At 53.6% G+C, this 20,896-nt stretch overlaps 2 protein-coding genes and 2 long non-coding RNA genes across 5 annotated transcripts; all 4 read left to right on the forward strand.

Annotated features, from left to right (window-relative positions):
- Nucleotides 1-2,846: 2,846 nt before the first annotated feature.
- LOC119102742 (uncharacterized) lies at nt 2,847-8,215 on the forward strand. The gene is made up of 2 exons (XM_037226200.1): nt 2,847-2,965; nt 7,552-8,215. Exons 1-2 carry the CDS (start codon nt 2,847-2,849, stop codon nt 8,213-8,215), a joined length of 783 nt encoding a protein of 260 aa, XP_037082095.1.
- Nucleotides 8,216-9,744: 1,529 nt separating this feature from the next.
- LOC119103837 (uncharacterized) lies at nt 9,745-11,974 on the forward strand. Of its 2 annotated transcripts, none has more exons than XR_005094823.1 (4): nt 9,745-9,783; nt 10,654-10,756; nt 10,981-11,467; nt 11,936-11,974. It is a non-coding gene; the product is annotated as an uncharacterized LOC119103837 (long non-coding RNA). The 2 variants fall into 2 exon arrangements; XR_005094822.1 differs by lacking the exon at nt 9,745-9,783 and adding an exon at nt 9,803-9,891.
- A 783-nt stretch (nt 11,975-12,757) lies between these two features.
- Nucleotides 12,758-15,036, forward strand: LOC119102531 (uncharacterized). Its single transcript, XR_005094704.1, has 3 exons — nt 12,758-12,850; nt 13,140-13,268; nt 14,949-15,036. It is a non-coding gene; the product is annotated as an uncharacterized LOC119102531 (long non-coding RNA).
- Nucleotides 15,037-15,461: 425 nt separating this feature from the next.
- On the forward strand, nt 15,462-20,549 carry LOC119102743 (putative WD repeat-containing protein C1306.02). The gene is made up of 7 exons (XM_037226201.1): nt 15,462-15,471; nt 15,878-16,038; nt 16,860-17,038; nt 17,896-18,013; nt 18,239-18,407; nt 19,232-19,385; nt 19,879-20,549. Exons 1-7 carry the CDS (start codon nt 15,462-15,464, stop codon nt 19,976-19,978), a joined length of 891 nt encoding a protein of 296 aa, XP_037082096.1. The 3' UTR covers nt 19,979-20,549.
- The last annotated feature ends 347 nt before the right edge of the window (nt 20,550-20,896 follow it).

Raw genomic sequence — 20,896 nt, forward strand, 5'->3', positions numbered from 1 at the left:
GCTGGAGGGTCGTTTGACGGCGAAGTGCAGGTCCGATGCTGAGCCGGCCCTCCGACGCCGTCTCCGCTCGCGCACTGACTGCCTCTCGCATACCCCTGGCCGGTGGCCCCGGGGATGGCCGTGTAATGCTTCGGCGGAACCCCGTATGTATACAACCTCTCGGGCGCGGCATGTGCCTTACGCCATGGCTAAGCTATCTGGGTGTTGCACAAACAGACTCAGAAGTCTCAAACAAACATAGCGTCTGGTGCACGACGATATCACATTATCACATGGTTTAGGTGGTCCAACTAAAATGAGGGTTGCCATCATCCAAAGATCGACGGCTTGTTGTCCGCGTTGAGTGGGGCGGCTCGAATCTCATTCTGACAGTGTTCCAGATTCTAGATCCGCCGTCCTAATTTGACTGCACGGGTTGTGTAAGTCCGTTGGTGCCCATACGCAAAAGTGATCATACAAAAAACACGTTGACTTCAGACTCTAAATGCAAACAAAATGCTGGACATGGAAAATAATGTCACTTTATTCCGGATGGCAGTCGTTTGTCCGACAACTAACAGCGAATCATTAAATTTATCAATCACAGGCCCCACGGTATACGTTGGTAGCACAAACTCTTAACGGCGTACTTTTCCTACTGACCCCTAGGGCTCACGTATTGAAGGCATGCTTTTCACAGAGCTGGGAACCTGAATTATATCACGCCATTCTAAACGAATCCGGAACAGAGGATTCTACGCATATGACGTGACCTAATAACTTTGTCGCACTCGCAGAATCTTTTCTGGCAACTTGAACAAAGTGAGCTAGAAGTGGCGCGACAGTTTCACTTGCTAAGAAGACATTTCGCGTGCTCACCACGACCATGCGGTCGGCTTAGAGCCGACCACGAGTAACACGAAGGTGTTTGATCCGTTACAAATGGCATAATTAACCACGTCCATTGTTAAGATTAGATTTGTATTCAACGCAATTTTTAGCTGGCTCAGGACCGGCTCCCACATTTTAGGTTCCGATTCAACCATGACTCATAGACGTTCTAATATTGTTTATTCAGCTCGGGCTAATCGCTTGCGTTGGATCATTTGGCTCATGATCCACGCGGGTTTCCAAATCAAAGATCCGATGCAGTTCTGGCTCCTTGCCTTATGACTCAAGAGACATACAATTCCTTAAGCTATACGTATATATATATATATATATATATATATATATATAGGAGTAATAAAAATAGGTACATGAAGCACATTTGCAAGTTTTTAGTTTGAGCCTAACAAACGCGGTACGCGAATAACACTCCCCACGAAGCCTGTTACCAACCAGCTCTCTTAAGTCTCAGTTTTAGGCTAGCACATTTTTCCTGGCACCTACGGGCCAGACGCATTAGTGTAGACCCTTGTATGATGTCTGTATCATGTAATATCCTCTTGTTCTTGACTGAGATTTGACAACCTTTAAATCATGGCCAACAATATTGTGTTTGCTGCTTGGAAATTACACTAGCAAACTATTTCCTGATTTTGCAAAATGCTGCTGCATGTGCATGCTATTTATTTCAACACTGAAATTGCATGCTAATACTGATGCTGCATGCCATTTATTTCAACACTCTGAAATGGCATGCTGATTTGTCTGGGACATGCTGTGTTTTCTCACGATACCAATTCAACTTGAGCCATATGGCTCACTGATACGTCGTTGTTAGAAATGATCGGCTCACGATAACACTCATGAAATGTTCAAAGAATGTGATTAAACTATTAGCTCAAGGCGCCATTTTTCCTAATGAGCCGACTTATTTCGCAGTTGGCCCCATAAGGATTGGCTTGTGAGCCAAATCACGAGCTCTAAGACTTGCAAGTATGTAAGTTCATAATTAAATACGTATTTTCCATTGTTCTATTCTGCAAACAGGTTAAACATTTTCAGAGGAACATCTCTTGGCCACGTTGATACAAAATGTTGACTCATTTCGGTCTGCACGATACGTTCATCGGCCCGCAACATCTCTTTATATAATACAAAAACTATCTGTAAAAGACCCTAAGTACCAACGTTTTAGAAGTAGTGCACTAAGCTTTTGTGAAATGAAAAGTGCCAGCGCTTTATTCCACCCCACCATGTCATGCCTAGCTGCTTCACTTTGACTTAAAATCCGATGACTCTTGGCTCCTTTGAAGTTAAAAAAGGACAGAGATAAATGTGATAAAAAATCTCACCCCTCGAATTCAAGTGGGTCATATCCAGTGATTTATATTTCGCAGGGGGATGGCCTTCATCATTCACCATCAGGGAGAAGTCACTCATGTCGATATCACTCATGACGTCATGCTTCATTGATTCTGCGCCGTTAAATGTTTGTAGCGACGCGGACGCAGCGGCGGGTCTAAGATTCCGTCAACGGGGGTAGGAGTATGCAACATTGTGAGACTCCCTAGAGTAGGCGACCCTAAAAAAAAATCATCGCGTTCCGGCCATCCAATTTCTAGATTCTTATAAAAGTCCATCTTACTGTATGCAGCACTAGAAAACTAGGTATGGTGCGTATGCACATATACGGAGCTTGTTCATTTCCTCTAGATCATAGTAAATCATTGGAAAAACATAGCAAAATGCACTAAAGTTGGCCCCTAAATGCCATCAAATTCAATAACCAGCAAATTAGAGTCCTCACAGCAAACGAGAAGAACCTAAGACCAACGTGTTGGGTCCATGAACGATCGGGAGTGCCCCAGCAGGGACACATTGACAGGCATTGACACATTGACATGGACACATGGGATCCCGGCCAGAGCACTGGTCCCCTTGAGCAAAGCGAGCTTACTCAAGACTAATGTGCATGAAAAATGCCCCTACGTGATCAATGGTCCCTAACAAAAAGACAGGTTAACAAAAAGGATACGGATAAAAGCGAAGGGTCTGCCGCGACTGAGATTAAGGACAAAGAGCCCCAGATCAATGCAGAGTATCCGTGATCACCGAATGGCTCGCTGTCTTACCCAACGGCAGCGTAAGACCCTACGAGAAAATGCAAAGATATCAAGGACAACTCAGAAGCTTCGTTAGCGTTTGGATTGACCTGTCAAGCAAACAAACAGGGCCCTGATAACAGCGAAATAAGCCCCAAATGTCCCCCAATCACCATCCCCTCAATCAGCCAAGAAGCGCCTCTGTCTGTTCACGGTCTCTTCACTTTCGCATTTTCAATTTAGGCACTCGAGTGTTATTCACATTGTGCGTCGTATCTCGATACCTATAGCAGCTGGAAGCGTGAATTCAACTGCAAAAGTAAATGTTCCGAATTACGTGTGCTTTAAACTTAGCTCAACGGAGCAAACGTGCAAACGCCTGTACAAAACAAAAATTATTCAATGACCGAAAAGGTGTTTATTGGGAATTTAAATCGCCATTTCGCTGTTGCTGGGCATTATGCTCTTTCCGGGGGACCTACATACGCACTTGCAGGGCCATTCCGATTGCTAAGAAACCATTCGCGTTGTCCTTGATTTCTCTGTATTTGCTGGGAAGGCCCTGCACTGTTCCTGGGCCCTTCCTGCTAGCGTGCGGGGGCGCTCTCGTAAATCACGGACCTTCCAATAATTCTTTCCATTCGCCAGAAAGACTCTGTGGGTATAGCTGGAGCTCCAAACTTCCGGGGTATTCTCGGTTGCTCATAGGGCCCTTTACAATGGTCTCGGCTAACCTACTGACACATTCGCGACATGCTCATAGGCGCTCCGCATTGGCCTCGGGCGCTTGTAATTCTCTATCACTTGCCTAGCGCCCCATGCTCTTGTCGGGGTCCTATCTGTTAACTTGCTTGGGCACACTCGATCGTTCGGGGCCCTCCAAAGTGGATCTTGGGTACCTTCTATCTGAATGGAGGGCCCTACACACTCGTCAGAGCCCCGTCTGTTCACCTGCTTAAGCACACTGAATTGTTTGGGGGCCCTGCACATTGGGTATTTTAATGAAGGGCCCTACGCTCTTATTAGGGACCATGTGATAGCCTGCTTGGGTACACTCGGTCTTTCCGTGGCCCTTCAAACTGGGTCTTGGGCACTTACTTGAATGGGGATCCTACGCTCTTGTCGGTGGCCTATCTCATAACCTACTCGGTCACATTTGATCTTCCAGGGGCACTCTACATGAGGTCTTTGGTGCGTCATATTTGAATTGGGACCTTACGCACCTGTCGGCGACCCCATGTGTTCGCCTCCTCGGCCACACTGGGTCCTTCTGCAGTCCTGTGTACTGGGTCTTGATATTTGCTTTCAGGGCCCTACACTTCTGTCGGGGGCCATCTGGTAACTAGTTCGGGTACACTCCACCTTTCGGGGGCCTCCGCACTGCGTTTTGGGTACTTCTTATTTGAATGGAGGGCCTTTCGTTCTTGTCAGGGCCCTTCTGACAACCCACTCGGCCGCATTTGATCGTTCGGTGTGGGGATGGGGGGTTTATATTGGGTCTTTGGTGCTTTCTACTTGAATGGAGGGCCCTACGCTCTTCACGGAACCCCATCTGTTAACCTGCTCTGTCGCATTCGATCATTCGGGGGCCCTCTCCATCGTGTCTTTTTGCCCATGTCATCATCGTGCCCTCTTCATCGTGTATTTCATGTTAGAACAGAGCGCCCCCACACTCTTGTTAGGGGCCCCATCTGCTCACCCGCTCGCGCACACTCGATTGTGCCGGTGGCCCTCTACATTGCGTCTTGAGTGCTTTTTACTTGAATGGAGGGCCCTGCGCAATTATCAGGGTCTCACCTGTTCTCCTCCTCAGCTATAGTGGATTGCTCGCGAGCCCTGTACATCGGGTCTTGCTGTTTGAATTTGGAGCCCTGCATTCCGTCGGGGGCCATCTGATAGTCTGCTCGGGTACACTCCATCTTTCGGGGCCCTCCGCGCTGAGTTTCGGGTACTTCTCATTTGAATGAAGGCTCTGCGCTTGTGTCAGGCATCTTCTGATAGGCTGCTCGGATACATTTCATCGTGCGGGGACCACTTACATTTGGCCTGAGGTGCTTCCTTTTCGAATGGGAGGCCAACGCTCTTGTTGGGAGCTCCATCTGTTACCCTGCTCGGGCACACTCGATTAATTGGGAACCCTCTACATTGGGTCTTGGGTACTTCCTATTTGAATGGCGGGCCTACGCTCTTGACTGGGGCCCTACATGTTAACCTCTCGGGCACACTCGATCATTCGGGGGCCCCAGCATTGTGTAGGGAGCATTTGTTGTTTGAATGGAGGGCCCTGCGCTCCTGTCGGGGGCCCCCATCTGTTAACCTGCTCGGGCACACTCGATCATTCCGGGGCCCTCTGTACTGTGTTTTGGGTACTTCTTACTCGAATTGATGGCCCGATGCTCTTGGCGAGCCCCACCTAATAAGCTGCTCGGGCCGGTGGCGGATACAGAGGGGCGGGGAGAAGAGACACAGGACCATGCCCCCGTGGACCGTGCCGAGTGGACCTATGGGCCCTGAAGGGGCCCATAACCAGCCCAACGGGCTAGTTTTCTGAAAAAACAAAAACAACAAAATTGAACGTCTTTGGGTCTATAGACCAATAAGGAGAATTGCCAGCAAAAGTGAAGAGTTCATAAGCAGACAAAGTTAATTCTTCGCTGATTGAGAAGGTGTTGCTCGGGGGAAAGTTTGGTGTCCAGTCCAGAAGCACTACACTCTTGCTCGGGTCCTATGCGTCAACTCGCCGGTTTAATGCGATGGCTAAGGAGCTTTCCACGTTGCCCTTGATCTCTTTGCGCTTTCTCGTAGGGCCCAACGCTGCTGTTGGGACGCTATCTGCTTCCATGCCCGGGCACTCTTGATCGATCAGGTTGTCCTCCACGGATTTTTCCCAGTCGCCCTAAAGGCTCTGTACGCTTTTTCCGGGGCCCCATATTGCCAGTGTACACTCAGGGGCCGTTCATATATGTCTCGGGCTCTTTCCACTTGCTTGGAGGGCCTTGTGCTGTTGCATGGGGCTCATATAAGGTACGGCACAGAGACCATCGATGTCCAGGGGCCCTCTGCTTTGATCAATGGCTCTTTCCCTTTGATCTCATTTGCAGAGGACTCTTCACTCCTATCAAAGCCCTTTATGTTAGCCGGCCCTAGCACTCTTGACCGCACAGGGGTATCAATTCATGATCCTGGGTATTCCTCTTCGCTCAGAGGGACCCGTGCTCAGCCCGGGCCTTTTATGTCAGCCTTCCGGGGCCCTATTGATCCTTCGGGAAAATCGCCGCGTTGGTCGTGGGTTCATTCCACTTGCTCTCAGGACCCTATACTTGTTGACGGGAGTCTCTTTGCTGGCCTCCTGCGACACTCACGGTTGCTCAGGCTCCGTCCTTATTGTCCTTGGTGTCTAAGCCTTAGAGCAGCAGTTGGATATGCGCCGATGAATTTTAACGCGCAATTGTCGAACGCAATTGTACGTGCCGCCGACGTCGTATGTGTCACCTCCCTCAGTTTTCGAGTAAGTGGCACTCACTACACTTTTCCATCACGTTCTCAACATATATTGACCGCTAAAATATGTCTACTTCTTGTTAACAAAGAACAATTATGCATTAGTCATCAGCCACCAGCTGATAAAATCACCCAGCCGGCTGCCCGTAAATAAGCTAGGAATCAAGTCTAATGCTTGCGTATCCGTATGTCCGTGCTATCCGTGATATATATATATATATATATATATATATATATATATATATATATATCTATAAACTCTACTGGACCCTTACAATGTTACGTGCCCCGCTTGACAACATCCTGGATCCGCCCGTGCTTATTTGTGACTTGGGCCTGATCCAAGGCCACCATATTCTTGAAAGGATAGGTTATCGACCAAGCGGCATCGAGAAAGTTTCATGTCGATCAGTGTCATAGGCCCGGGGCGTGGGGCTGTCAATAGATTTGGTCGGCCGTTTCGTCCATATCGCAGCCTTTAAACTCCCCGCGGCTCGATCGGGTTGAGACAGATATTGCGCAACAGATTCAATTCTAAGCATGTCAATATAAGTAGGAGCAACGCTGCCGCTACTGTACGATCGTACCCAATGTGGTACACTTTCGAGAAATCTGGTACGCACGTACGGAGCGTCCAAAATCTGGTACATTTTGAGACTGGTATGATTTGGTCCCGTTTGATACGATTGGTCGGATCGAGTCGCAGCCGGGCAAGTCCGGTCGCATGGCCAGGAGGATGGCTATTATATATGATTCCTTTTCCTGTGAGCGACGGACCACGAAGACACAGTTGGTACTGAGCATTTGGCATTTCGCTGCGTGTACGTGCTGTGTGCGGTTAGATTGGTTGTTGTCGGACTTCGCAGTGCCAGCATGTCTTCAAAAGGCTGCGTACAAAGATATAAGAAAGAATGAAAGCGTGAATCAGGATTGAAGCCGTGGCTGCAGCTGTCAGAGATAATACATAGGCGTACTGGAAATTTGCTCACAAGGAATTAACCGCAAAGCTATCTCACCTGAAGAGACGCTCTGCCGGCGACGGCCACATCAAAAACGTCCATTTGCTATCCCTGCTGGAAAGGGCAGAAGAAAGACACCAGATCAGAACGCTAGATGCAGCTAAGACCACTGTTGAGCTCCTCATAGCGGGCTTCATCGCGAAGCACAACCTTACGATGGCTTTGGCTGATCATCTTGTTGCCCTCGTGAATGCGGTCTGCCCAGGCTCCCAGATAGCTGAAAACATTAGATCGGTCAGACCAAAGACAATCGTGGTCATTAAAGACACCATCAGGGTGGAGAAGCTGGCGAGAGTGTCGTCTCTGACGGGGGAAAGCTGCTACTCTCTCATGATCGACGAGACGATGGACCGCTCCACCAACAAGGCACTGGCAGTTGTGGCACGTGTTTATGACAGCCGAATGAAGGCGACCAAAGACCTGTTCGTGTATCTTGTGGAGGTCAAAGATGCGTCCGCCGGGGATATTCACCGAGACGTCCCGAAAGTGTTGTCGAACAAGGTGCCATTCTCCAACGTAATAAGACTCGGCGCCGACAACGCAAGTGTCATGACGGACAAACATAGGGGCGTTCAAACCCTGTTGAAGAAGGGCGCACCTCATATCCTTGTGACCGGATGTGTTTGTACTTCACTGCACCTGTACGCGTCCGCAGCGTGTTTGAAGCTGCCGCCCACGGTCGAGGACCTGGCGAGAGATGTTTCGACCACATCGGAAACAGTCTGAAGAGACCACTGGAGTTCAAGGGCATCCAAGGGATAGCTGAAGCTTCTGTGCGTAGACTTTTCCGTCCGTTCCAGACGAGTTGACTGTCGCTGGGAGCTATCGTGCGCAGGATGTGTGAGCAGCGGCCTGTTCTGCTTCCTTTTAGGCTACCGAACATTATTCAGGAACATTACGGGAATTTTTGTTTTTAATTTTTGTTTTTAATTTGAGAGGCCCATTTAAATTCTTTTAGAAACAATTATTATTAAGGAACAATATGTCCAAGCTACGAGAACCATCCTAAACGCGCTGAAACAGCCGCTGTTCGAGATGCATTTCGCCTCCCTGAGGTACATCTTGCCTGTGATCAACCAGGCAAACCAACCCCTCCAGTCCGAGTGCGCTCAGATCCACGCCTCACGGAAGACGCTGTTTATATTGTACAGGACGGTGGCTCAAAACTACTTGCAGTTTGAGGAAGGGGAGCCGAGCCCGGGGCACATGCACCCTTCGGATCCTCGCAACTTCGTACCACTTCCGGATATGTACTGCGGAGCTGAGGAATAGGCAGTGGTGTTAGCCAAACCCGTGCAACCAGACGTCCAGGAATTCTTCGGACCGCACGTGCAGATGTTTTACATCGAACTGTTCCAGCACATCCGGTCTCGGCTTGATTTCCGAGATGGGACGTGGAAGCTCCTGGAAGCCATCGATTCGCTGTCCGACGTCAAGTCGATTGCCCCTCTTGCGGTGAGGTTTCCCAACATGGTACCGCAACGAGACTACGAGGCACTGGACGCGGAATGGAGACAGCTCAAATGCACAATTGGGGACAAAGTTCCAAGTACTGATCTCCCAGTCGAGCATACTAGGCTGCCGTGGCGGAAAGCAAAGACAACGAATGTGAACGTGCCTTTCCAACTCTAACACCATTCGTGCAAGCACTACTGTCGCTACCTCATTCGAGTGCAGCTGCCGAGCGTATCTTCTCTGCGCTCAGTGTGATAGACACTCCGTCCAAGAACGGTCTGGGAGTGTCAGCCACAGCTGCCCTGGTGGGTACTCGTCAGTACACGCACCAACCCGCTTCGAGTAGGTGCCTTCTGCAAGTCTCCGGGCTCGGCTGAAGCGCTAAAAGGTCAGTCCTGGGGCCGGCCTCGGGTTGGATGAGCAGTTAACTCAAATTTAGATAGAATTAGCCGCTCCTCATATAACTGAAGTAGTTGTCATAACTACGCCCTCAGCAGTTCAGGTAACTCTCATGGCTCATACCCTGAATGATGATTAACTTCGCGATATTTCATTGTCTCTTTATATTTCATCTTTTTTATGCCAGACAATGTTTACTTGCTTTAGCATAAAGATGCACGCAGGCTATTGCAATTGGCCGGGGCACAATCCAAATTTTGAGACTGAAAAACTCCATTTTAGCGTGCCGCAAGTGGTGAACAGCCTGGTGCATTTTGGACATCTGTGTAGTACGCTGGTTTGCAAATCTGGCACATTTTGTGCACCTTTTTGGTACGCTCGCAGAAGCCAAAACGGCAACACTGAACTGATGGGACGTGACGGTGGCGGGGAGCTGTGTCGTACGTTACAAAGAGCATTATTTACAGTTTCCCCTTTTAAGTATTTCTTATTTAGGACATTATATCATCGTACTCACGTGCATGCTTTCTCGAAACAATATCCTTCAAGTAATGTATCGTCCAGTTTTAAAGAGATTCGTGTGATTGTAACCGATTGTTTTGATACCTGAAAAGTAATTGACGACTCATTGAAAAAATGTCACTTTCTGGCCAAACATATTACCCTTAGCTCACCCACCCTTCAGTCTGCAAATAGTGTGTTCATTGTACTAGATTTTTATGGCATGGGTGTTATGAACACCGCACATGTGTCAAAGTTAAATTAGGCTAAATTGTACAGAATTCTCAACTTGCGACCTACGATTGTTTACAACTTATGATTACTTACAACTTACATCAACAACTGGTTGGCAGGTTGAGGTGCCTTTGTGGCATTTATACATTTTTATCCTTGATTTTGTTGTCAACTTCTCACCAGTTCCAGCAATGAGTGGTGGTGACTCACAGGGATTGGCTATGCCCAGAAAGTATGCAAATATGTAACAATACCACTTCATTCTAGTATCACAGGTTCCAAATTATGCAGATATGCCATTCAATCCATCATTCCAGGCCATGTCATTCTGTGCAGAAACCTGACAACTGTGAAACAAAAGCATAGCCTCTTGGTTACTTGCCTCTTGATGTCCTGATAAAGTTATCACTATCAAGGATGGTTATGATATTTATATGTTTTTTGTATTTATATATATTTTTGCTCACAAAGTAAAGAACAAGCTCAAAAATGTCTTGTACAAAATGCATTTGCTCAATGTGACAGTAAGGCATAAAGCAACAATAAAGCTCAACTTCAACTGCACCACTTTTCAGGGTCATGAACACCAGAGACCAACTATGGCAGAATCATGGAAAACTGAAGGATTGTCAATTCCCATCACTTTGTTGCATAATATTGGCAACTTTCTTCTTGTAGGTAAGTGGTGTTTACCCTAACATCTGTTAGACTTTTCCCCCTTTGTTATGAATGAATCTTATGTATTATTTTGTGTACTTCCCATGCACCTTTCTGGTATGTCTCTTTACCTTTGTGGGCATGGATGTGAAGCCATATTGAGCAATACAAGTCATGTAGTCAAAGTGACTGCCAAGTGTTTGAGAACTTTGTCACTGGCGACTTTGACTGCTCTTTGTTGGCAGGCGAGGGTGGCATGGTCAGCAGTTATGGCCTGGATGACTGCACAGCTGTGAGCCAGCTGTCAGTATTCCCTGATTGCCAGGTGCACGGAATCAGTGAGCAGTCTGCAGAGTCTCTGGTGTGTATGGACAGTCAGTCTGCAGAGTCCCTGGTGTGTACAGACAGCCATTCTGCAGAGTCTCTGGTGTGCACAAATGGTCCATCGGTACAGTCTCTGGTGTGCACAGATGGCCAGTCTGCACAGTATCAGGCATGCACAGATGACCAGTCTGCACTGGCACATACAGATAGTCAGCCTGTGCACTCTTCGGCGTGCACAGGGAGGCAGTGGCTGGCCAGGTCCTCGGCAGAGTTTGCACTGCATGCAGACAATGAGCGGTCTGCAGCGCATCTGGTAAACGACGGCAAATATAGGCCTGTTAATTGCCACCAGCTGGCCGTCTATGGCGGAAGACGACTCTGCAAGGTTTCGCTCGACGAGAAAGGACGGTAAGGAAACGCTTGCAAAATGCAAGTGTAGTCATGTCGACCAGCAAGTGATGTTATGAAGGCTAGCGTTCCCCGCGTATTCTGAGAGCCTGATGTGCCATGTGTCGTAAGTGGACGCAGGGACGGCGCGGAGAACCAGCAGCGCGAGCTTGGGCTAGGGTGATGTGGCATGCTGTCATGTCTGTACCAATCTGAGGCGGCAGCCATCGCGTCTACGCCAGTGTGAGCTGTCAGTTGTCTTTTCTGGAGCACGCTCGGGCCGTAACTGTTGTGTAGACCCAGTGTGTGGCGACAGCGAACGCATCTGCCGCGAGCTGGCCTGTGTGGGTATGTGTCAGCTGACCCGAGCGGTCGCGCCACAGCGTCGGCTGACCCGCGAGACCTCCTGGCTCGGTTCGTGACACGAGCTGTGTGGTGCTTTGTGCCATGCGTATCGGCTGTGACACGCGGCTGACCCGCGTGCGGCAGACTGCGGCGGGAGCGGCTGTCGGCTGACCTGGCTGGGTGGCTGCTGGACGTGCGGTGGCTGGCGGACGGCGGATTGGCCGCCCTGGACGCGCACGGCCGGCTGCTGCGGCTCGGCGCCGATCTGCGCGTGGCGGAAGCGACCCGCTGCCCGGACCGTTGCCTGCTGTACAGCGGAGCACTGCTCGGCGCCCGGTGGCGGTCGCTGCTAGCCTTCTGCGGCACCGTGTTCTGCCAGGTGCTGGTGTGGGCGCCGGGCGCTGGCGGTGTCCTGCACCGCCTGTCCGGCCACAGTGGCGTGCTGTTTCACCTGGCGCTGGACGCCGGCGGCCGTACGCTCGTCTCCTGCTCCGACGACCGGTCGGTGCGGCTGTGGCGGCCGCACGGCGGCGACTGGCGTCTTGGCGCCGCCGCCGTCGACGCCGCCCTCTTCGGACACGAGGCGCGCGTCTGGCGCGCGCTGCCGCTCGACGGCCGTGTCGTCAGTGTCGGCGAGGACTCGCGCGTGTGCCTGTGGGCGGCCGACGGCCGGCTGGAGCGTCGCTGGAGCGCGCACCAGGGCTCCAGCGTGCGGGCCGCCGCCGTCTGCCGGCGCGGCCGCCGCCTGGCCACCGGCGGCGGCGACGGCGGCGTGCTGCTGTGGCGCTTGGACGCGGCGGCGACGGCAGCGCCTCGTGCCCTGCCGCCGCCGCCCGGCGACCGAGCGCGCGCGCTGGCGTCGCTCGACGCCCGTCGCCAGCTGCTGATGACGGATGCCGGCCGGCTGCTTGTGCTGGAGCGGAACGGCGCTTGACGTGCGCGCCCGGGAGGTGTACGCTGACCCGCGGCTGGCCAGCTATGCCCTGCTGGCCGCCGCCCCCGACGGGCGGCACGTGCTGCTGGCCGGCCTGCGCGGCGAGCTCGTCACACTGAGGGACGGTGAGTGGTGTAAGGCTTGCGATCGCCAGGGGCGGGTTCTCGTGGGAGCCTGCTCGCCGTCTTCAGGGACAGTGAGTGGTGGTGGGCTTCGTCACCCGTAGGTGAGGCGAGTCGTCTGGTGCGGTGGGTATCCGCGTCGGGTCGACTGCCTGGAGCTCAATTCTACCTTGCTTAGCTTTGTACTAGAAAAAGGTCGATGATTGGCCATGAAGAAGCCCAATGATTATCAACAATAGACCGATGTTCGGGCACCACTCGGCCGCCTTTTAACTGTTGAACGGTTTCCCAGATGGCCATTGCTTTGTGCGGGTCGGCGATCAGCTGCTATGGGACAGCAAGATCTACAGCGCCCTTTGGCTGTCATCGGACACAATAGTCGCGTGTGATGGTGCCGGCCAACTGCAAGTGCTGCAGTTAGGTCAGTAAATACTTGTGAATAGAGCTGTCATATATCACCAAAAGTATTTCATCCACCAACCCATTCTCCTGAACCCACTTGTCTAGTAATCCCTGGCTCCTACTGAAACACTAGTAGTTACTTATTGACGAACTGAGGGAAATTGAGTGTGTTGGCCGATGAAATGCGCTCGCTTATAATGCATTCCTTGATGAATGTTGTTACTTTACTGTACACATTTCGTCCTGAGTAGGGCGTGCGAGCATATCCTCAAGGGAAGCTAGCTCCTGTGGATGGGAAGGTGAACATGGAACACCTAAGCAATGAAAATTCAGAATTTAGGAACATCGAGCCAAAAAGAAATGTAGGAAAACTAAGGTGTTCCTATGCAAATGCAAGGAGTTTCAGAAACAAGTGTGGTGAGCCCCATGCTCATACACTTGAAAAATTAAACGTGGTAGCTATTACGGAACCTTGGATACCAGTGAGCAGCTTTTTGGGGATATTTTACGTGAATTTGAAGTATCTGGGTACAATGTGTTTACTTTTCACAGAAAAGCTAAAAGAGGAGGTGAGATATGAGTATATGTAAGGCAGGATATGAACTGTGAAACTGTAGACAGCATGAAGATTGGTGATGGTGTAGAATCCCCCTGGATAGATTTGGTTGTGTTAAAGGGCAACGAGTTACACGTTTGAATCTTCTATCGACCTCCAAATAGTTGTGGGGAGCTGGCCACAAATGTGTGAAGAAACTGGCAGAGGTGGGAATCAAAAATGTGTCGTGCTGGGGGATTTCAACATCCCAGGCTGGAGCGTAGATTTAGACCGATCGTTAAATAACCACAAAATATCTTTGCTTGTTTTGAAGAAAATTTTCTTCAGCAGGTGGTGTGTGAACCCACTAGGGGAGGTGAGGCTTTAGATCTTGTTATGACTAATTAGGAGGGTTTGGTAGATGCTATGATAGTGGGTGAGACTTTGGGAAACAGTGACCATAATGTTACAAGGTTTCCAATGTCTATAGGTTATTCAGGTAAGGCTTATCATACTCTTATTCTGTATTTTGCTAGGGGTAGATTTGGAGTACTTTCCTTTCTTGCTAGCATCCAGTGTGAGGATGTTCTAACTGGCCTCACTGCACATCAGATGTGGGAAATGTTCAAGAATAGGTAAGAAATGTTCAGGAGTGGTGAACCACTGGAATGGGCTGACAAACGAAGTTGTAGGAAGTTCCTCTCTAGTGACATTCAGAAACCGTTTGTACAGATTCTGTTGGTCCAAAGGTCTCATTTATAGCCAAATTTATGTAGGCCAGGAGATTAGTTCCGAGAATTGGTACAGAACCTGAGGGAGCACAACATCAATGGGTCCTTGTGGCTCTTTGTCGGCCGAATTTCTTTATGTGTTTATGTCTTATGTCTGTGACCGCTTAGGCCACTGTTTTTACATTCACTGCTGCCCTAAAACAAAATTAATCATTTGTAACACCATGTGCATTTCTGATGTCGAGTGCTTTGAGATACTTAAAGTTATATTATGTCATGCTGCACCTCACTACCTGCGTGCCAATAATGCTGGGCTACCGTAAAGGATTCTAACTGAATTTTGATTCCTTCTCATCGTTCTTTTGCAGCAAATCTGATCTGGTCACCATCTGCAGCAAAAATGACGAATATATGTTTCCGTTTGCGCCGGCAGGTGGCAGTGGCACGTTCTCACTGGTGTGCCGCCACCAGCTACCTCCGTGCAAGCAGCGATGGCTGTCAGCAGCGGCGCTCTACCAGGGCTGCCTGACGGCTGCTGACAGGGAAGGCGGCCTTCACGTGTTCCGCCCGGACCGGGTACGCAGCAGACCGCGCTGATCCCGCCCCGGCTGACGGCGACCCCCCGCCGCGTCCGGCGCTGACCGGCCGCCACCGCCGGCAGGTATTGCCGGCGCAGACGCTGCGGCGGCTGCTGGGCCGCCACGGCGCCACCAGCCTGACGCCGGCTGACGGCTGCCTGCTGGCCACCGGGCGCGACGGCTCGCTGCGCCGACTGGCCAGCGACCCGGCGCGGCCCGGCCAGCTGTGCCAGCTCACCGTCCGCCGACTGCCCTGGCAGTGGACGGCTGGCCTCGCGCAGGTGGACGGCCACTGCACCCTCATCGCCTTCCAAGCGGTGAGCGCGCCGCCCGCCTGCCCGGGTGGGCTGCGGGCCGGTCGTCGACTGATGGGACATGGTTGGTCCGCGCCTCCTTTGCCGTCTGACAACTTATACTGGCAGTCTTGGTATGTTCTGAGCTAAATGAAAAAAATGTGAATTTTCAAAAGCTGATCAGCCTCAGTTTGTGCTCTGGTCATTGTCGGTGCCTGGCCCTGGCCGTCGCCGCGGCCAGTCTCAGTTTGTGCTCTGGTCATTGTCGGTGCCTGACCCTGGCCGTCGCCGCGGTCAGTCTCAGTTTGTGCTCTGGTCATTGTCGGTGCCTGACCCTGGCCGTCGCCCCGGTCAGTCTCAGTTTGTGCTCTGGTCATTGTCGGTGCCTGACCCTGGCCGTCGCCGCGGTCAGTCTCAGTTTGTGCTCTGGCCAGTGGCGGTGCCTGACCCTGGCCGTCGCCGCGGTCAGTCTCAGTTTGTGCTCTGGTCAGTGGCGGCCGAGCGGGAGCTGTGGCGCGTGACCTGCGGCGGCGGCCACCGCTCCTGGGCGCTCTCCGTCTCCAGCGACGCACTCTGGCTCAGCTGGGTCTCAGAGAGGCAGGTCCGACACGTCTCCTGTCTCCTGGCCGATCTTCAGACGTCGGTCATTAAGGTGAGTCGCCCGCCTCCGCCGTCCACTTGGCTAAAAGAGGCATGGTAGTGCGAGATGGCAGAATCACGTATTGCAATGCAGCCACCAAATGTCACTGGGGCACCGCTCAAATACAATACCACCTTTAGTGTTGCTGGCGGTTTTGTTTTCGGACGCCCCACTGCCACTAACTGGACGCTGTGGTCGCCCGTCTGTCTGTGTGGCTGGCGGATTGGCGGCCGTCGCTGGCTGACTTAGTCTGACAGGTCGGTGCCGACTGAGGGCCGTCGCTGGCCAGCTGAGTCTGACCGGTCGGTGCTGACTGACGGCCGTCGCTGGCTGGCTGAGTCTGACCGGTTGGTGCCGACTGAGGGCCGTCGCTGGCCAGCTGAGTCTGACCGGTCGATGCCGACTGAGGGCCGTCGCTGGCCAGCTGAGTCTGACCGGTCGATGCCGACTGACGGCCATCGCTGGCCAGCTGAGTCTGACCGGTCGGTGCCGACTGACGGCAGTCGCTGGCCAGCTGAGTCTGACCGGTCGATGCCGACTGACGGCCGTCGCTGGCCAGCTGAGTCTGACCGGTCGGTGCCGACTGACGGCAGTCGCTGGCCAGCTGAGTCTGACCGGTCGGTGCCGACTGACGGCAGTCGCTGGCCAGCTGAGTCTGACCGGTCGGTGCCGACTCAGGGCCGTCGCTGGCCAGCTGAGTCTGACCCGTCGATGCCGACTCAGGCCCGTCGCTGGCCAGCTGAGTCTGACAGGTCGGTGCCGACTGACGGCAGTCGCTGGTCAGCTGAGTCTGACAGGTCGGTTCCGACTAACGGACGCGCCGCCGCCTGCAGCCGGGCCTGCAGAGCGGCGCTACCCTCTCGGCGCTGCACCTGGGCCGGGCGCCGGACGGTGGCGCGCTGTTGGCCACCGCCGGCGAGGACACCACCGTCCGTCTGCTGTCGGCGGCGCCGGGCCGCCCGCTGCGGCCGCTTGTCACGCTGCGCGCCCACATCAGCTCGGTGCGCGCGCTGTGTGCCGTCGGCGGCGGCCAGGCCGACGCCGGCTACCTGCTGTCGGCCGGTGGGCGCGCCCAGCTCAAGCTGTGGCGGCTGGTCGGCGCCGAGTGCGTCGAGCTCAGCTCCCACATGGCGCGCCCGGCCGACCGGCGCTCCGACGGCCGGCGGCCCGACGGCCGGCCCGAGACGCGCTACATGGACCTGGACGCGCGGCCGGGGCCCGGCCGGCGCGTCACTGCGGCCGCCGCCGGCTCCGACGGACTGGTGAGGTACGCCGCCGCCGCCGCCGCTTCCCGGCGCCCGCCGCCCCGCGACCTGCGCTGCGAGTGCTGGCAGGGCGTGCGTGTATTATCGAGCGTAAGCCATTGTGTTGACAGCGCAGCCGCGGCAAAATGTCATGGCAGCCTGACGCTGTTGAATATGGCAGCCCAGTTAACGTTCAGCTCAGTCGCCAGCTCAGAGTCACGTTTCCAGTTATGAGTGAAGGTTTTGTGCTGGCGTGGCTGTAGCCGTCATATGTGTGTTCATCGATTGGTTATTGAGGTTTTCGACCGCTTCTGTCACGCAGCATGGCGCCCATCGCGCATGTTCGTTAGTCACGGACTATCGTGGTTTTGAGCCGGACGCCAGAGCGAGCGGTGCCGCTGCAGCCCGCCTCAGCTCAGCTGCCGGCGGTGCTGCTGCAGCTCGCCCCAGCTCAGCTGCTGGCAGTGCTGCTGCAGCTCGCTTTAGCACAGCGACTGGCGGTGCCGCTGCAGCCCGCCTCAGCTCAGCGGCCGGCGGTGCTGCTGCAGCCCGCCTCAACTCAGCGGCCGGCGGTGCTGGCGGTGCTGCTGCAGCTCGTCTCAGCTCAGATGCCGGTTGCCGGCAGGCTGTTCGCGTTCAGCGATGCAGCGCCGCGGCTAACGCCGCTGCGCCAGCTGTCACTCGGTGGCCAGTGTGTGCTGCGTCTGCGCTGGAGCGGCCGGCTCCTGATGGCCGCCACCACCGCGGGCGTCGTCTGGCTGTGCCGGCCGGGAGCGGAGCCGGAGCCGGAGCCGGAGCCGGAGCCGGAGCCGGAGCCGGAGTCGGAGCCAGAGCCAGAGCCAGAGCCAGAGCCAGAGCCAGAGCCGGAGTCGGAGTCAGAACCGAAGCCGGAGCCGAAGTCGGAGCCGGAGCCGGAGCCGGAGCCGGAGCCGGAGCCGGAGCCGCTGCCGCTGCCGCCGCTGCACCAGTCGGGCGTGAACGCGCTGTCTGTTCGGCCGGCGCCGGGCGGCGCCGTTCAGCTGCTGACCGGCGGCGATGACGGCGCGCTCTGCCTCAGCCAGCTGCGGACAAACGGAGCGCGGCCTCGGCTGGAGACGGCTGCCCGCCAGACGGGCGCGCACACCTCCCAGATCACAGGTCAGGACAGAGATCAGGCTACAGTTTGGAGTGGATGTCAGGCCACAGATGATGACGGAGGTCAGGTCACAGACTAGGACAGAGGTCATGTCCCCTGATCACAGCTGGCTGTGGAGATCAAGTCCCTGGTGTTGTGCTGCCTGTTTGAGTACTGGTTTTGCCAGCTTGCCGGCTTGGCTGAAATATCACGGGCACCAGAACAATATGTTTTGGTGTGGTATACCACCATTGCGAGGCTAAGCAGGTGATCCGGTCTTCCGGGTCAGCTTGAGTTTGTGGCGATCCCTATAACCATTTTGACGTCAGCGAGCTATGAGTCGAGTTTTATGATTGGCCACTTTTAATAAAAATGTCCCAATGAGAAAAATTACCCCTTACATCACTGCCAGGTTCGGGTTATTTTCAGCCGATCATGCTGTGGCACGGGCCATCAGTCCATAATGTCTCGTTCCTCCATGACCGAGATTGCCCTAGCCGTGTCCCCTTTAGACCCTTACCTGTGCTGAAATGTGTACTGAATTCCGTGCTCCCTCTGCTTCGTGTTTACAGGAATGTGTAAAGAACCAGGTTTTCTGGGCGCAAAATGACCCTGGAAGTCGACGCGCCCTAAAACCCCAATTATCATCAAAGAACCAAGTTTCATTAGGTTGTGGGGGTGTCCCAGTACCAGGAAGTTCGGTTGGTGTCTCATGTTTTGCCATCTTCACCTGAGCTCCCGCTCACAGTTTCCATGAACCCCTTCCCCCTCCCCTCCCCCTCCGCCGTCCGTGCTGGGTGTCGCCGTGCCCAGGAGCGCGCCTGACGCCGTGTGTGCGGTGTTGCAGCCGTGCTCTGGCTGCCGGACGGCCGTCTGCTCTCCGTGTCGGTGGACCAGCGCGTGTGCGTCTGGTCGGAGCGCGCCGGCCGGCTCCGGCTCGACTCCACCCGCCTGACGGCCGTGGCGGACGCCAAAGGCGCGCTGCTCTGGACCGAGGACGGGTCAGTGGGTCGGCGCCCTGCGCCCGTCGCTCCGACCGAGGACGGGTCAGTGGATCGGCGCCCTGCTCCCGTCGCTCCGACCGATGACGGATCAGTGGGTCGGCGCCCTGCGCCCGTCGCTTCAACCGAGGACGGGTCAGTGGGTCGGCGCCCTGCGCCCGTCGCTTCAACCGAGGACGGGTCAGTGGGTCGGTGTCCCGCCCCGTCGCTCCCTGCAGCCGTCGCTCAGCGACGCTGCCGGCGCCGCGGAGCAGGGTCTCCAGCGGTTTGGTCGCACTGCGCTACAAGCGACATTGACAATGACACGGTTTTGTGCAGCTGCTGTGCGTAGGAGCTGTGTAGAGGCGATGCCACCGTCCTAAAGTGTCTGGTGCGAAGTCTGATATTCCCGGGTTTTGCGGGCTACGGAGTGGCGTGGCATCCACAATATGGTATTTGCTGGTGAAGACGTTTTGTGCCTGTGGTTGATGGAAATCGGACATATCTGTTTCAGGACGGTCATGGTGCTGGTGTACGGCGAGGGTCTGGAGCTGCTGCGTCTTGACCTGAGGTCACTGAGCTCACCTGAGTGCCAGCCGAGGGCGGACGACTGATGCGCCTCGGACGCGCGGTGTAACGTCAGAGGTCGGCTGGGTCCGATCGCCGCTCAGGACCGGCCGTAGCCGCGCTCGTCGCGCACCACGGATATGGTACTTTGTTGTGCTCGCCGAGCAGCGGGCTGACGCCACCACGTGCTAAGGACAATATGCGCACGCCGCGTGCATTTGCACAGACAAGGTGTCTTGCCACAAATCAGTTTTATATCAGAGATGCTATAGACTTTCAATGGCCGGACCTTCGGTGCGACAGAGCTTGTGACGGCGAATGCAAACGTTGTTTGAATTGCGGACGGAGAGCAGCGAGACGACGGGCTACCAAGGTAACTTTTGTCAATGTTTTGTATTTGTTGATTTGCAGATATCGCCGTCTGGACGACTGACAAGTCATGTTATGTCTCATGTGCGTATGTTGTCCGTTGCGACACGCCGCGACGTCAGTGACATGCTGACGCCATGAAAGGCTACGTCAAGCGCAGGATGCAGCACTTGTGTGTATGGAGGAAGTTACTGTCTCCGTCCAAGACTGTAACTTCCGTTGGCGTTTTGGCGGATTAATAAATACAACCTACGGAAAACATTTCATTTAAAGGTCTGTGAGTCTGGGACACATGTTTTGTTTACAGCGTCAAACCAGCCATTAAATATAGATTGTGTATATATATATATATATATATATATATATATATATATATATATATATATATATATATATATATATATATATGGCCACCGTCGCTGGAACCTTTTTGCACGTTAAAACCGTCTACATTTTACTTTTTCATAAAGTTTTGACGTTTCATCCGTGACGTCACGATCACATTAGTCTGCGGCCATGGCCATAGAGGTTGAATGTGTAACGGGAATTGGCGATCTGCCGTTAGGTCGGGAGGAATTTGGGAATACTAGTTATCT

Source organism: Pollicipes pollicipes, unplaced genomic scaffold, assembly GCF_011947565.3.
Source record: "Pollicipes pollicipes isolate AB1234 unplaced genomic scaffold, Ppol_2.1 Scaffold_5724;HRSCAF=6776_pilon_pilon_pilon, whole genome shotgun sequence".
Classification (NCBI taxonomy): domain Eukaryota; kingdom Metazoa; phylum Arthropoda; class Thecostraca; order Pollicipedomorpha; family Pollicipedidae; genus Pollicipes; species Pollicipes pollicipes.